Below are 12,507 nucleotides of genomic sequence, written 5' to 3'. Positions count from 1 at the left end.
AAATCCTTAAAAAATTTAAAAAAAAAAAAAAAAAAAAATATATATATTATGTACTTTACGTATTAATGTATAATGTACTTTATATATTATATACATTTTTAAAAATGATTTACTTATTTATTCTCTTTCTCTCTCTCTCCCTGGTCAAACTCATTTCAGTCGACCCCACATGAACAGCTCATTGTCCCACTGTCAGATTTCATCAGTTTGTTCTTTCGGTCTTTAACGGCACTTCCATCTACCGCTTCATATGCAGCTGTCTTCTGCTGGTGTGTTTGCTGAGATAGCAGTATTGGTAATGTGTGTGTGTGTCTGGCAAAGTGGACCATTAACCTGTAGCCCTGAGGTGAAACCGCAGCCAAGTCCAATATTGGCTCCAGCATCAAGGGCTCGTGCTTCACGCCACTCAAAAACACTCAGAGAAAGACGCTGATCAGCAGAAAGCAGCTGAAGATGGACTCAATGCATATTCAACCAACAACCTTCAGCTTTCTGCCAGCCGTGAAACAATTAGAGAGTCCGAGACAGCACGAGAGGAAAACATACATTATTAACCCAAAGTAAATTTAGCAAAGTGGGAGCTGATCTGACTCTGTCCATGAGCTTCACGCAGAGGGAAAGTGATTCCTTTGCACGAGATGAAGTATAGAAACATAAAAAGCTCACAAGCAGAACTGAGGCTGCGTAAGGTCAGAAGGTCAGACGTTCATAGACAGCAGACAGTAAGACAAAACCCTAAAATCTTTCCAGCCTTTTGAACTTTTCATTTACTTTCATTAATTTCATTTATTGGTTTAGAAATAAATCCTCAAGATGTCTTTGGATTACTGAAAGATGTCATATTGAGATTCTCTCAACAGATTTAAGTCTAATAGTTTTCTTTTTTTAAATGATTTTTTATTTTGTTATTTCAAATCCTCAATATGTATTTGAGTTGTTATTGTAAGATGTCACATTGTGTATCTCAACAGATTTAAATCTAACAATTTTTATTTATTTATGAGATTTATAAGACTTAGAGATTTAATTTATCTATTTAGAATAAATATTTAAAATATATTTCAGTTATTATAAGATGTCATATTGAGTTGTCATATTTATTTATTTTATGTTTATTTAATTTTTTATTTTAATTTTTATGAATCATATGAAACTTAACTCATTGTGTCCTTGATGATTGATTGATTGATTGATTGATTGATTGATGTAGAATCAATTGACAAACTAGATTTTAATATGGTTTTGGTCATACCGTCCTCTTTGTAAACTATGTCATGAAAATCATGTGGTTCTTTTATTATAAAAAAAAAAATATATATATAGATTCCCATTCCCAGATCATTATGAGCTCAAATCAGATTCAGCAGTGTAATGAATCAGTTTCATGTATCTGAGCACACATATTGTGTAAATGAGGTCTGATTCACTCGTTACTGGTCAGTGTCACTGTGTGTGTGTGTGTGTGTGTGTGTGTGTTGTTGCCGCTGGCGGATTGTCATGAGCGTTGTGTTGGTGAGGAGGCTGCAGGCTCGTCTCTCTCTGCTCCAAACACGTGCACGCAGTCAGAAATTGTCTGAAAAGATGTATGGAGGTATCCGTGTGCTAGCTGTCGGATGGATATGTCATCTGACATTACGCCCGCCAGCGGCTCGGCGCCGATAAAATGACAGATGCTGTTTTTTGCCTCACGGATTTTTGCCTTCCCACAAATCTTTTCTTCTCCGCTTCCTTCAGCTCCACGCTGACCTTCGCCAAACCCACGTCTCGTCGACTGATTCGACAATCCCCAAATGTAAATCAGCAGTCGTTCGGTGTGTTTGGCTCCTCTGAATCAGCTGAGTGTGTGTGTGTTTATGTACTTGTTAACGTGAGGTTACGAGATGCACGGATCTCCATGGAAACAGACATCAACAGGGCTGTGTTTGGATTATTGGCGTTGGCTGCAGGACTCGTACAGTGGGAGGAAAGATGTGAGCGCCGGTGGAGGACTGACCTTTCTGCCTGTGTTTGGATCACTTACTCTTCCTCCGAGTGGCCCTGCAGGAGCCGGAGCCAATTTGTGTTCCTGAGGCCAGAAAACACGCACGGGCCACAAACACACCGCAAACTTTCATCAGTGACAAGCGCATTTAAATGAATCCTGTAAATTATTGTTCTGTGTGTATATTAATATTCAGTAATATTATCAGTTTGACAGCACTGGTACTGTCAGATGAGAACAAAACTTGAACTGAATTGATCTGAATAATGACACTATTGCCTTCTATAGAGCTGCTTGATAGTTGAATCTGATTCACTTCATTATTGAATTTTGTAGCATCGACACTGTTATTGAACTGAACTGAATCAACACTTGAGCTGAATAATGACACTATTGTCTTCTGTAGAGCTGCTTTATAGTTAAATCAAATTCATTTCGTAATTGATTATGATTACACAGTTACTGAACTGAGCTGAATCAAATCAACACTAAACTGATTTGAGCTGAATAATGACACTATTGCCTTTTTTAGAGCTGCTTTATAGCTGAATTGTTTCATAATTTACATTTACATTTACATTTAGTCATTTTGCAGACGCTTTTATCCAAAGCGACTTACAATTGGGGGATACATAAAGTGATTCTTCTTAAAGAGGCAAACAGACACAGGAAGTGCTTGTAATACCAAGTTTCTAGACATTGTTCAAATAAGTACACGCTAGAAAGAGAAGGAATAAGTAAAGAGATAGAATTTTTTTAATTAAAAAAAAAAAATTTTTTTATGATGAAGTCAAGTAGCTTCGAAAGAGATGAGTTTTCAGCTGTCGCTTGAAAATTGTCAGAGATTCAGCATTCCGGATAGGGGTGGGAAGATCGTTCCACCAGCCAGGAGTGGTGAACGAGAATGTAATTGATGAACTTTACAGTTATTGAAATGAACTGAATCAATGCTGAACTGAATTGATCTGAATAATGACACTATTGTCATCTGTAGAGCTGCTTTATAGTTGAATCAGATTCATTTCATAATTGACACATTTTGCAAAATCGACACTGTTATTGAACTGAACTGAATCAACACTAAACTGAACTGAGCTGAATTATGACACTGTTGTCTTCTGTAGAGCTGTTTTATAGTTAAATCAGATTCGTTTTATAATTAAGTTTACACAGTTACTGAACTGAACTGAATCAAATCTACACTAAACTGAATTGAGCTGAATACGGACACTATTGTCTTTTGTAGAGCTGCTTTATAGCTGAATTGTTTTAAAATGTATTAACATTAAATTTATTGAACTGTATTGTATTGTAAGCTGCTTTGGATAAAAGCGTCTGCTAAATGAATAAATGTAAATGTGAACTGAACTGGATCAACTGAATTGACACTGAGCTGAATAATGACACTATTGTCATCTGCAGAGATTCTTATAACTGAATCGTTTCATAATTGATGAACTTTATGCAGTTGTTGAACTGAACTGAATCAACACTGAACTGTATTGAGCTGAATATCTGCACTGCTGTCTTCTGTAGAGCTGCTTTATAGTTAAATTGAGTTCATAACTTCATAATTAATGAACTGATGATTCGGTTTCATTTAATAATGGTGCAAAGTTCATTGAAAACAAGCAGCTATACACTCTGTAGAAGACAATAGTGTCATTATTCAGCTCAATTTAGTTCAATGTTGATTCAGTGTCATTGAATTAAACTGGGGATAATGACACTGTCTTTTTTAGAGCTGATTTACAGCTAAAATTAAATGTCATAACTGATGAACGTAGCAACATTAATACTGTTATTTTGTTTATGTGAAGCTTCTTTGAAACAGTCTGTATTGTAAATCATCGTGACTTGGCTTGTATGAATACAGGAGTCACTCCTGAACTCAAAATGATTGAGATTTGAACCCAGTATTTTTTAGCAAAATATTAACAAGCTCAAATGTGACCAACTGCTCCCATATAGTAAATTATAATAAATGATCAACTTTTTAATCAACAAATTTAATTTAATCGAAAAATAAACATGTACAGTATATACAATTCAAATAGCTAACATTGTTGGCAAAGGCTGTTTTCACTAACTCTGTGCACTGTTGCTCAGATGTTGTACCTTCTATTAATCTATTAATATTTGGACTGGCTTATTTGGAGAAGCTGTTTGTTACCATTTATACTTGGTCCAAACAGAATCTACTGCTATTTATATGGTTTATTTTGTACTTTTTCTACTTACACAGTGAAAATAACTTCCACCTTTTTTTGCACTGGTGTAAATAGCCTCTGCATTACATAATATAACAAATAAACCTTTTTTTTTTTTTGATGTCATGTGATCAAATCTCAGGTCAACATATTTTTTAAATAAATCAAATAGTGCCCTGGCATTTACAATGTTGTTATTGTTAACTAAACCTAACATTAACCTAACAAACTTTAAAAAATAATTTTCATTAATATAATGAACTGAACTGAGCTGGACGATGACATCACTGAATCAATGATAAAATGACTTTAGCTGAAAATTAATTGTTTAATGTTGTCCTTTTGCGTTATTACACACTATTTTTCCTATTTAATACTGTAAAGTTGCTTTGACACAATCTGTAATGTTAAAAGCGCTATATAAATAAAGGTGACTTGACTAATTAAAATAAATCTGAAGTAAGATTTGATGAAAAACCTAGAAAAAAACTGTAATATTAGAAGTTAAAGTGCTAAAATTACTGAAACTAAAAGTAAAAACTACATTAATGCTAAATAGAAATAAAAAATAACTCAAACTAATACAAATTACAAGGGCACATAACAATATTGTAAAAAACTAAGATAAAAACAAATAAAAATGCTAACTTAAAATATTAAGGAAAAACTAGAATATGTAAATAATACTAAAATAACATTTGGTTGCATTTTATTTTCAGATTTTTTGTTGATCTCTGTTGAACCACGGCTAATTTTCAGTGAGTGGCACAATCCTTTAAAACTGTATCTTTTAAGACTTTCATACTTTTTCCTGGTCATTTTTAAGGGACAAAACCTGTAGCTTGAAATCATTCTAAACAATTCACAAACATCTTGTTATTGATTTTGATATAATCCCAATTCAAAAATATATTTCATGCACATTTTCTTCCTTTGTCTCTGTTTTTCTTTCTCGCATCTCTGAAACACTGCCTGCATGTGAATATTGAGCACACAAACCCGCCAGAGGTCCGTCAGCGTGTCCAGGTAGATGGATGCGTTTGATTGGTCCAGGCTGTGATTGCCATTAATTGCCGTGGCAGAAGGCATGCCCGCCTTTCACATGAGGTCAACTCTGATTGGCCTGATGAGGCCAGATCCTTCTTCTGGAGGGTCCCAGGCCCCGAGGGCGTCCTGCACGCTGCCTGTCCTGACTTCACCCCACCTCAGCACACTCCACCTGTCAGATCGGCCGACGGCTCGCCGGAGACGAGAGCGAAGCAGCCACCCTGCGCTGGGTGGCGTATGAAGGGTTTGAGCTTGGGTTAACGTGCCGTACGCGTCAGCTGCTTTCCATTCGGCCTGCTTGTCTCGCTGTTGTGTTTACCGAGCGCAGTCAGTCTAATTGTGCGACGTCTGTCGGAGAGCGAGACTTCATTTCCGGTCTTATTTTGCACGGTTGTTTGGGTTGCTTGGATTCTACCATCCCATATTTCTCTGTTACTCATGAAAGACGGAATCTGACTCAGCGTGTAAGAATCTGTGTGTTTATTGGACTTCTGCTTCAGTTTATGCTCCAGAGAAGCAGATGAACAGAATGTGAGCAGAAGAATAAGCCCGTTTGAGATAAAGCGAGTAATCCACTAGTATTTAAGCAGTGCTGGGTTGTAACTGATTACATGTAATCTGGACTATGTAATCAGATTCCAAAAATTAAGTACTTTTCGTAATCAGACTACAGTTATGTTGATTGCATATTATTCACTCAATAGCAATAAATTATTCATAATTTATTGATTCTCCCCAATTCCCCTTTTTCATCTTTTGAATGTTCCTTTCTAAAATAGCCTGCTGCTTATATACACTCAGAAAGTCTTCAGTTTTGTGGACGTTCACACAGAGATCATTAGTCAGGTGGCTACACAACATTTGACCACTGGATTTACAAAAATCATTTCAGATTTAAGAAATGTTTCAGCATTACATCAACTACTGATGAATAAATTTTTTTTTTTTTTTTACTCAGTAGGTTATGTACCATGTCTTTGGAAGGCTTTTGTCTTTCAAACACATTAAAATGCACAAATTCACGTTATTTTTTAATTGCATGTAATGCAGGCATTCCCAAACAGATTTTCTTTCACCTAATATATTTTTATTTGTAGTACCCCTGAGATTTTAAAATAAATATTTTAATAAATAAGGATCACATTTGCATGTTCACGGTTCTCTGACGTTGATTAATGGTCACATGACATGCAGGTAAACAAATAAAACATTTAATTTCTTTGGTAAGCATTTTATTTTGATTGATGTTATTTTAAAATGACTTATTTTAATTTTACATTATCGTTTAATTAATTGTTAAATTTTCATGAAACTCGCAAAAACCCTTTACAAACCTCAGTTTAACATTGATCCAATAATGTTTAATGCACTTCGTGTTGTTAAATACAACGAATGGAATATAATATATTTTCTTACTCTTTGTATTTTAATATCAATATGGTACAAGATTATACTATTTAAATCAAACGAGTTAGGTCAAAAGTAATTTAAAAGTAATCAAAAAGTAATCCGATTATATTACCTAAAATGTGTAACGTAATGGATTATGTTAATAACTACAATTGTTGTCATGTAATTTGGAATCAGTAACGGACTGTAGTTTGTAAGTAATCTACCCAGCACTGTAGTTAAGTATAAGAAAAGCCATTTTTGTTTTTTAGATCAGAAATGCTGAAATTAATTCAGTTTTTATGCCTTATGGCAGTGTTTTAAGACTGTTGGCCTGTATAAACTGTGTGTGACTCTGTCTGTCCACTGACGTGGAGCTAAATCTGATTCATCCTGTACTGTATGAGAGTTTGACAGCTCAAAGTTGAAGAAAAAAATGAATATGAATATGGGAAAGTCTTAGTATTTGGCTTTGCTTTACTGACAGCAGCACTGAGGGTGAACAAAACCTGATGATCATGTTCTCCAGCATGATTTGCAATGATCCGAAGAGCATCTTGAGCTTCAGTGGAAGCAGGAAAGAGTCACATGATCATTACATCAAATGTAAGCAGACGAGTGTCATTGAAGTCTGAATGAATATTGAAATCATTTGTTCCCTTAAAAACAGCCATTTAAAATCAGTGTTAATATGATTGTGGACAACCTGAAAATACTGAATAAAGGAATTTTAGATGTGGAAAAGTTATGAAAATTAGTACAATTTAAAATGATAAAAATAGAAAATGTAAATTAAAAAAGTAATTAAAATATAAAGTGAATATTTGTATATAACTATGTATATAAGCATTTATTAAATGATTCATAAGCTGCGTCCCAAATGACGCACTATGCACTCATACACTATGTACTTATGCACTATGTACTCAACCATATATAGTATGAATTATATAAGGTTATTTTGTCATTCATAATCGGAGTCTGATAGCCCCTCCCCCTTCGATACGTAATTAAAGCTGCGACAATTGAGTGCTTGAAGTGTCCAACATTCCACACTTAATTTTTTCGGTTATTTAAAGGGTTGGTTCACCCAAAAATGAAAATTCTGTCATTAATTACTCACCCTCGTGTTGTTCCAAACCCGTAAGACCTTCATTCATCTTCGGAACACAATTTAAGATATTTTTGATGAAATCTGAGGGCTCTCTGACCCTCCCATAGACAGCAAGGTAACTACCACATTCAAGGCACAGAAAAGTACCATGATGATCGACAAAGTAAACTGTGTGACATCAGTGGTTCAACTGTAAAGTTACGAAGCTATGAGAATAATTTTTTTGCGTAAAGAAAACAAAAATAATGACTTTATTCCACATTTTCGTCTCTACTGCGTCACTTTTGGACGCACGTTCACGACAGTATCATGACGCGAGCGTGTGGCGGTGCCGGCGCTGACCCAGATCCGGCGTGATGACGTCATTACGCCGGATTCTAAGTATTCTCGTAGCTTCGTAACTTTACAGTTGTATCACTGATGTCACATGGACTACTTTGTCGATCATCTTGGTACTTTTCTGGACCTTGAATGTGGTAGTTACCTTGCTGTCTATGGGAGGGTCAGAGAGCCCTCAGATTTCATCAAAAATATCTTAAATTGTGTTCAGAAGATGAATGAAGGTCTTACGGGTTTCAAACAACACGAGAGTGAGTAATTAATAACAGAATTTTCATTTTTGGGTGAACTAACCCTTTAAGTCCATCATCCGGGTATTTAAAGTGCCCTTTTTCTTTTTGGAATTTTCAGTGTGAACGCACTACTCGCACTATCTATACTACAAAATGTCATAGAATAGTGCATAAGTATGCGATTTGGGACATACCTATATAAATTGTCAAGGTCTAAATTAATTAGGTAGGAATTATTTTTTTTAAAGCCTGCATTCACAAATGTACATTTATTGTAATAATGTAAATCATGATGGACATTAGAATATTGGAATTTAAATATTTATAATAATTTTATGTAATTTAACTATTTACTATATTGCAACTTCTAGTTTTTTTTATTAAAAGTTAAAAAATGAGCAGCGTTGTCGTCTTTGGGGTGCTTCAGATATGGTCAGCATCACATTTATCCTTCACAGATAAGACAATTCCAGAGTGAATTGTGACAAGCTCAGTAAAAAATGTATCTGAGAAAGTTTGATATTAAACATTTTTCATTCCATTCTGAACCATATAAATCTATTCAGTATGTTAAAATGGATTATTTTATCTAATGTTTTCATGTTTTGTTAGAATGTCAAACTTCACTGGAAGCATTTGTGAACTGAGTCTTCCATGCACTTCAAATCAGTTCAGTGCTCTGTTTGTTTAATAAGAGAATTGTGTTTTGTTGTCAGGTGTCGGGGAGTTCGGCAGGTTCTCCGGGCGGATCGTCAGCCCCGTCCAGCTCGTCGCAGCAGTATAACCGCCAGAGAATAACACGCGTCAACCTCAGGGACTTCATCTTCTACATGGAGCAGGAGAGAAAGACCAGCAGATCTCTCTTACTGTACCGCGCTCTCCTGAAGTAGCCAACTCTCCACACTACAGAGGAATCAGCAGCCAAACCACCTGAGCAGACGTTTCTTGTCAGCCCTGCGACGTGCCTTCAGCCCCGTTCACCGCCTCTGTGTCTGTGACCTCGTGATGTCAGCGTTGCTTTTGATAGAAAAGCTTTGGGAAAAAAAAAAAACAAGTAAAAAATGATGTACTTCATGTTTCCTGTTTTCTCCTCAACGTTATTAGGTAAACTGTATTTATGATAGTGGATTTTAATGGTTGTTTCTCCGGAGTGTTTTTCATTTGTTTCTTTGTTTGTGAATGAATCTGACACTGCAAATATCACTTTCGTCATCAGTATTTTTATTTGTTTTCCAGTAAAAAAAAATCCACAAAATAAGATGAATTTACACAAATATACATAAACTGTAAGTTAAATATATTTATTGTGTGGCCCAAATTAAGAATTAATTCCCTCGTTTTATTAATTCGTTCCCTTTTTTTCATTACATTGTGACCACAGTTTACTATTCGTTGCCTTCATTGTAGTAAATCATGGCCACATTGTCCGTATTCTTTCCCTCAATTTGAATGAAAACTAGGGAATGAATTAGTATGATTTACTAAACTGAGGGACAAATAAGTACTAATTGGTACAAATTGGCAACGATTTACTAAAACGAGGGAACAAATTACTACAAATTTGCCACGATTTACTAAAACAATGGAACAAATTTGTACAAGTTGGCTACAATTTACTAAAACTATGAAATTAATTAGTAAAAATTTGCCACAATTTACTAAAATGAGGGAACAAATTAGTACAGATTTGCCACGATTTACTGAAACAATGGAATGAATTTATGCACATTTTTCATGATTTACTAATACAAGGGAAGAATTAGTACAAAGTTGCCACAATTTACTAAAATAAGGGAAGAAATTGGTACAAATTGGCGATGATTTACTAAAACGAGGAAATGAGTCAATGCAAATTTGCCATGATTTACCAAAAAGGAGGAAACAAATTAGTATAAATTTACCGCGATTTACTAAAACCATAGAACTAATTAGGACAAATTTGCTACCATTTTACTAAAACAATGGAACAGATTCGTAGAAATTTGCCATGATTTACTAAAACAATGGAACAAATTTGTTCAAATTTGCCACGATTTACTAAAATGAGGGAACAAATTAGTAAAAATTTTCCACAATTGACTAAAACAATGACAATTGACTAAAACAATGGAATGAATTCGTACAAATTTTTCATGATTTACTAAAACGAGGGAACGAATTAGTGCAACGTGGCCACATAGAATATATCTTGAATTCAGTATATTTTGTTTATTTGCATTTTAACAAGAATATCATAATATGTTATGCATTTTTTAGTAGAATATATTTCAATATTTTTTTAATTCCTGATGAATTGAGTGAAACAGTGTCATTCTGTTGTATATTCAACTAAAACAATGGAATGAATTCGTACAAATTTTTCATGATTTACTAAAACGAGGGAACGAATTAGTGCAACGTGGCCACATAGAATATATCTTGAATTCAGTATATTTTGTTTATTTGCACTTTTAACAAGAATATCATAATATGTTATGCATTTTTTAGTAGAATATATTTCAATATTTTTTAATTCCTGATGAATTGAGTGAAACAGTGTCATTCTGTTGTATATTCAACACGGAGCGCTTACAGTGACGATCTTTGAGACGAAATGCCTTGAAGTGATCAGTGTACTTTCTGTTAAAGAATCGCGTCATTCTCAAAACCTTACGCAGACTTTCCCAAACATCATCATCATCAGTGTCCAGCAAATCACAGTATTGAAAACCCCATAAAAACTTGACTTAAAAACACTTTTTCGAAACTTTTATCAGCGAGACTTTAATGTAAATAGACTTGATGAGTATTGTTTTTAACAGCATGTATAAATGATTTCCAGATGAAAATGACGTTTTAAACTCGGAACGAAGCGTTCCTTCTAAATCGATCACGAAGCTTGTGTCTGTCATTGTGATTCGTGTAGCTTTAATATGTGCCACGAATGCCGTGTTTCCCGAAATCAGGCCAGCAGATCTGAGCTATAGCAATACAACCACACCAACACATCGTCTGAATGTTAAAATCAACATTTGACTTCTGATTGTGTGATGCTTTTCCCAATCAAACGCCATATTCAATCAGAAAAGGCGAGACTTTCTCAACGAATCCCAAGATTTGTTCATTCCAACCTGAATGCAGCAGCAGGTTATGAAGACAAACATTTTAATTTAGGATAACATGCACTGATGAATCAATCACATTAACACTAGGAACATGTATTATGAAAGTATTAGTGATTTAGTTTGATTTCATGTTTTCATCTGGACTGTAAAACTGGATTCACTGCCAATTCTACCTGTTTTAAACTCAGTATTATCAGTTCATTCTCCTGTTTGTGTGCCGATACTTTAAGCTATTTTAAGTAATTGATGTCAGTCCTTCATTTATCATACATAAGCTCAATTACGAGGAAGTCGAATCCTGTAAGCATTTATTTTGGCGAGGGTTTGCCGTACATGATGTCAGGAGAGGTCAAGTTCTGTGATCTTTCTTCATTCTGAGTCCGATCAGAAATGGATCCGCTCGCTCTTCTATGCACCATGAATCCCGTTGCTTTGCAGTTTGTGTTTGTGTGAAACTGAACGCACATGGAGGGTTTTAGTTTGGTTTCTCTGTCTTCAGTGTTTCTGACGTCCAGCTGGAATCAGCCGTGTGTCCGTCTGGGTCTGTAAAACTACCTATTTATATTTTCTCATTTGCCACTTTTCAGGCAATACGCTTCATTCCCCGACAGTCCCTTTTGAAACAAGCACAAATGTATTTGTTGGATTGTTTAAACTGACTTTATTAATCTTCTGTTTTCCGCTGGAGGCTCTTTCTATGACTTACGCTTTGTAGCCAAAATATTATTAGGACTCTCTTCATATTGTATTACTGACGTGCGCAGCTGGAATTTAATGTTTGGATCTACGGATAATTTGTATATATTGTTTACAAGACCTTATGTTTATTAGAACTATCTTATTTTTGGTAAATTCTGTACATATCCTGAAATATTTCTGTTTGTGTGAACATACTTCTGTATTTGTACCTATTTTGTAAAGGAATAAATAAGCTGTTTACTAAACTTCAAAATGTTGTTTACATATATGTGGTTCACCATTTCATAACTGTGATTTTAGACATTTTAGAAACCATATGTACAGTGTAATCTATCTCTCCATATATATATATATATGTGTGTGTGTGTGTGTGTGTGTGTGTGTGTGTGGA

The 12,507-nt window shown here is 34.8% G+C and overlaps 1 protein-coding gene across 1 annotated transcript in view; it reads left to right on the top strand.

The window, feature by feature from the left end:
• LOC107659171 (transcription initiation factor TFIID subunit 4-like) overlaps positions 1-9,498 on the top strand; it is a 93,295-nt gene extending 83,797 nt beyond the window's left edge. Inside the window, exon 14 of the mRNA XM_016448015.1 lies at positions 9,030-9,498. Within this exon, the coding sequence (XP_016303501.1) occupies positions 9,030-9,203 (174 nt within the window). The 3' untranslated portion in view covers positions 9,204-9,498. The remainder of the gene's footprint in view (positions 1-9,029) is intronic.
• Positions 9,499-12,507: the final 3,009 nt, after the last annotated feature.

Source organism: Sinocyclocheilus anshuiensis, unplaced genomic scaffold, assembly GCF_001515605.1.
Source record: "Sinocyclocheilus anshuiensis isolate Anshui unplaced genomic scaffold, SAMN03320099.WGS_v1.1 scaffold1010, whole genome shotgun sequence".
NCBI lineage: Eukaryota > Metazoa > Chordata > Actinopteri > Cypriniformes > Cyprinidae > Sinocyclocheilus > Sinocyclocheilus anshuiensis.
Note: the sequence above shows the minus strand (reverse complement) of the source record. Positions and strands in the feature narration are given on the sequence as shown.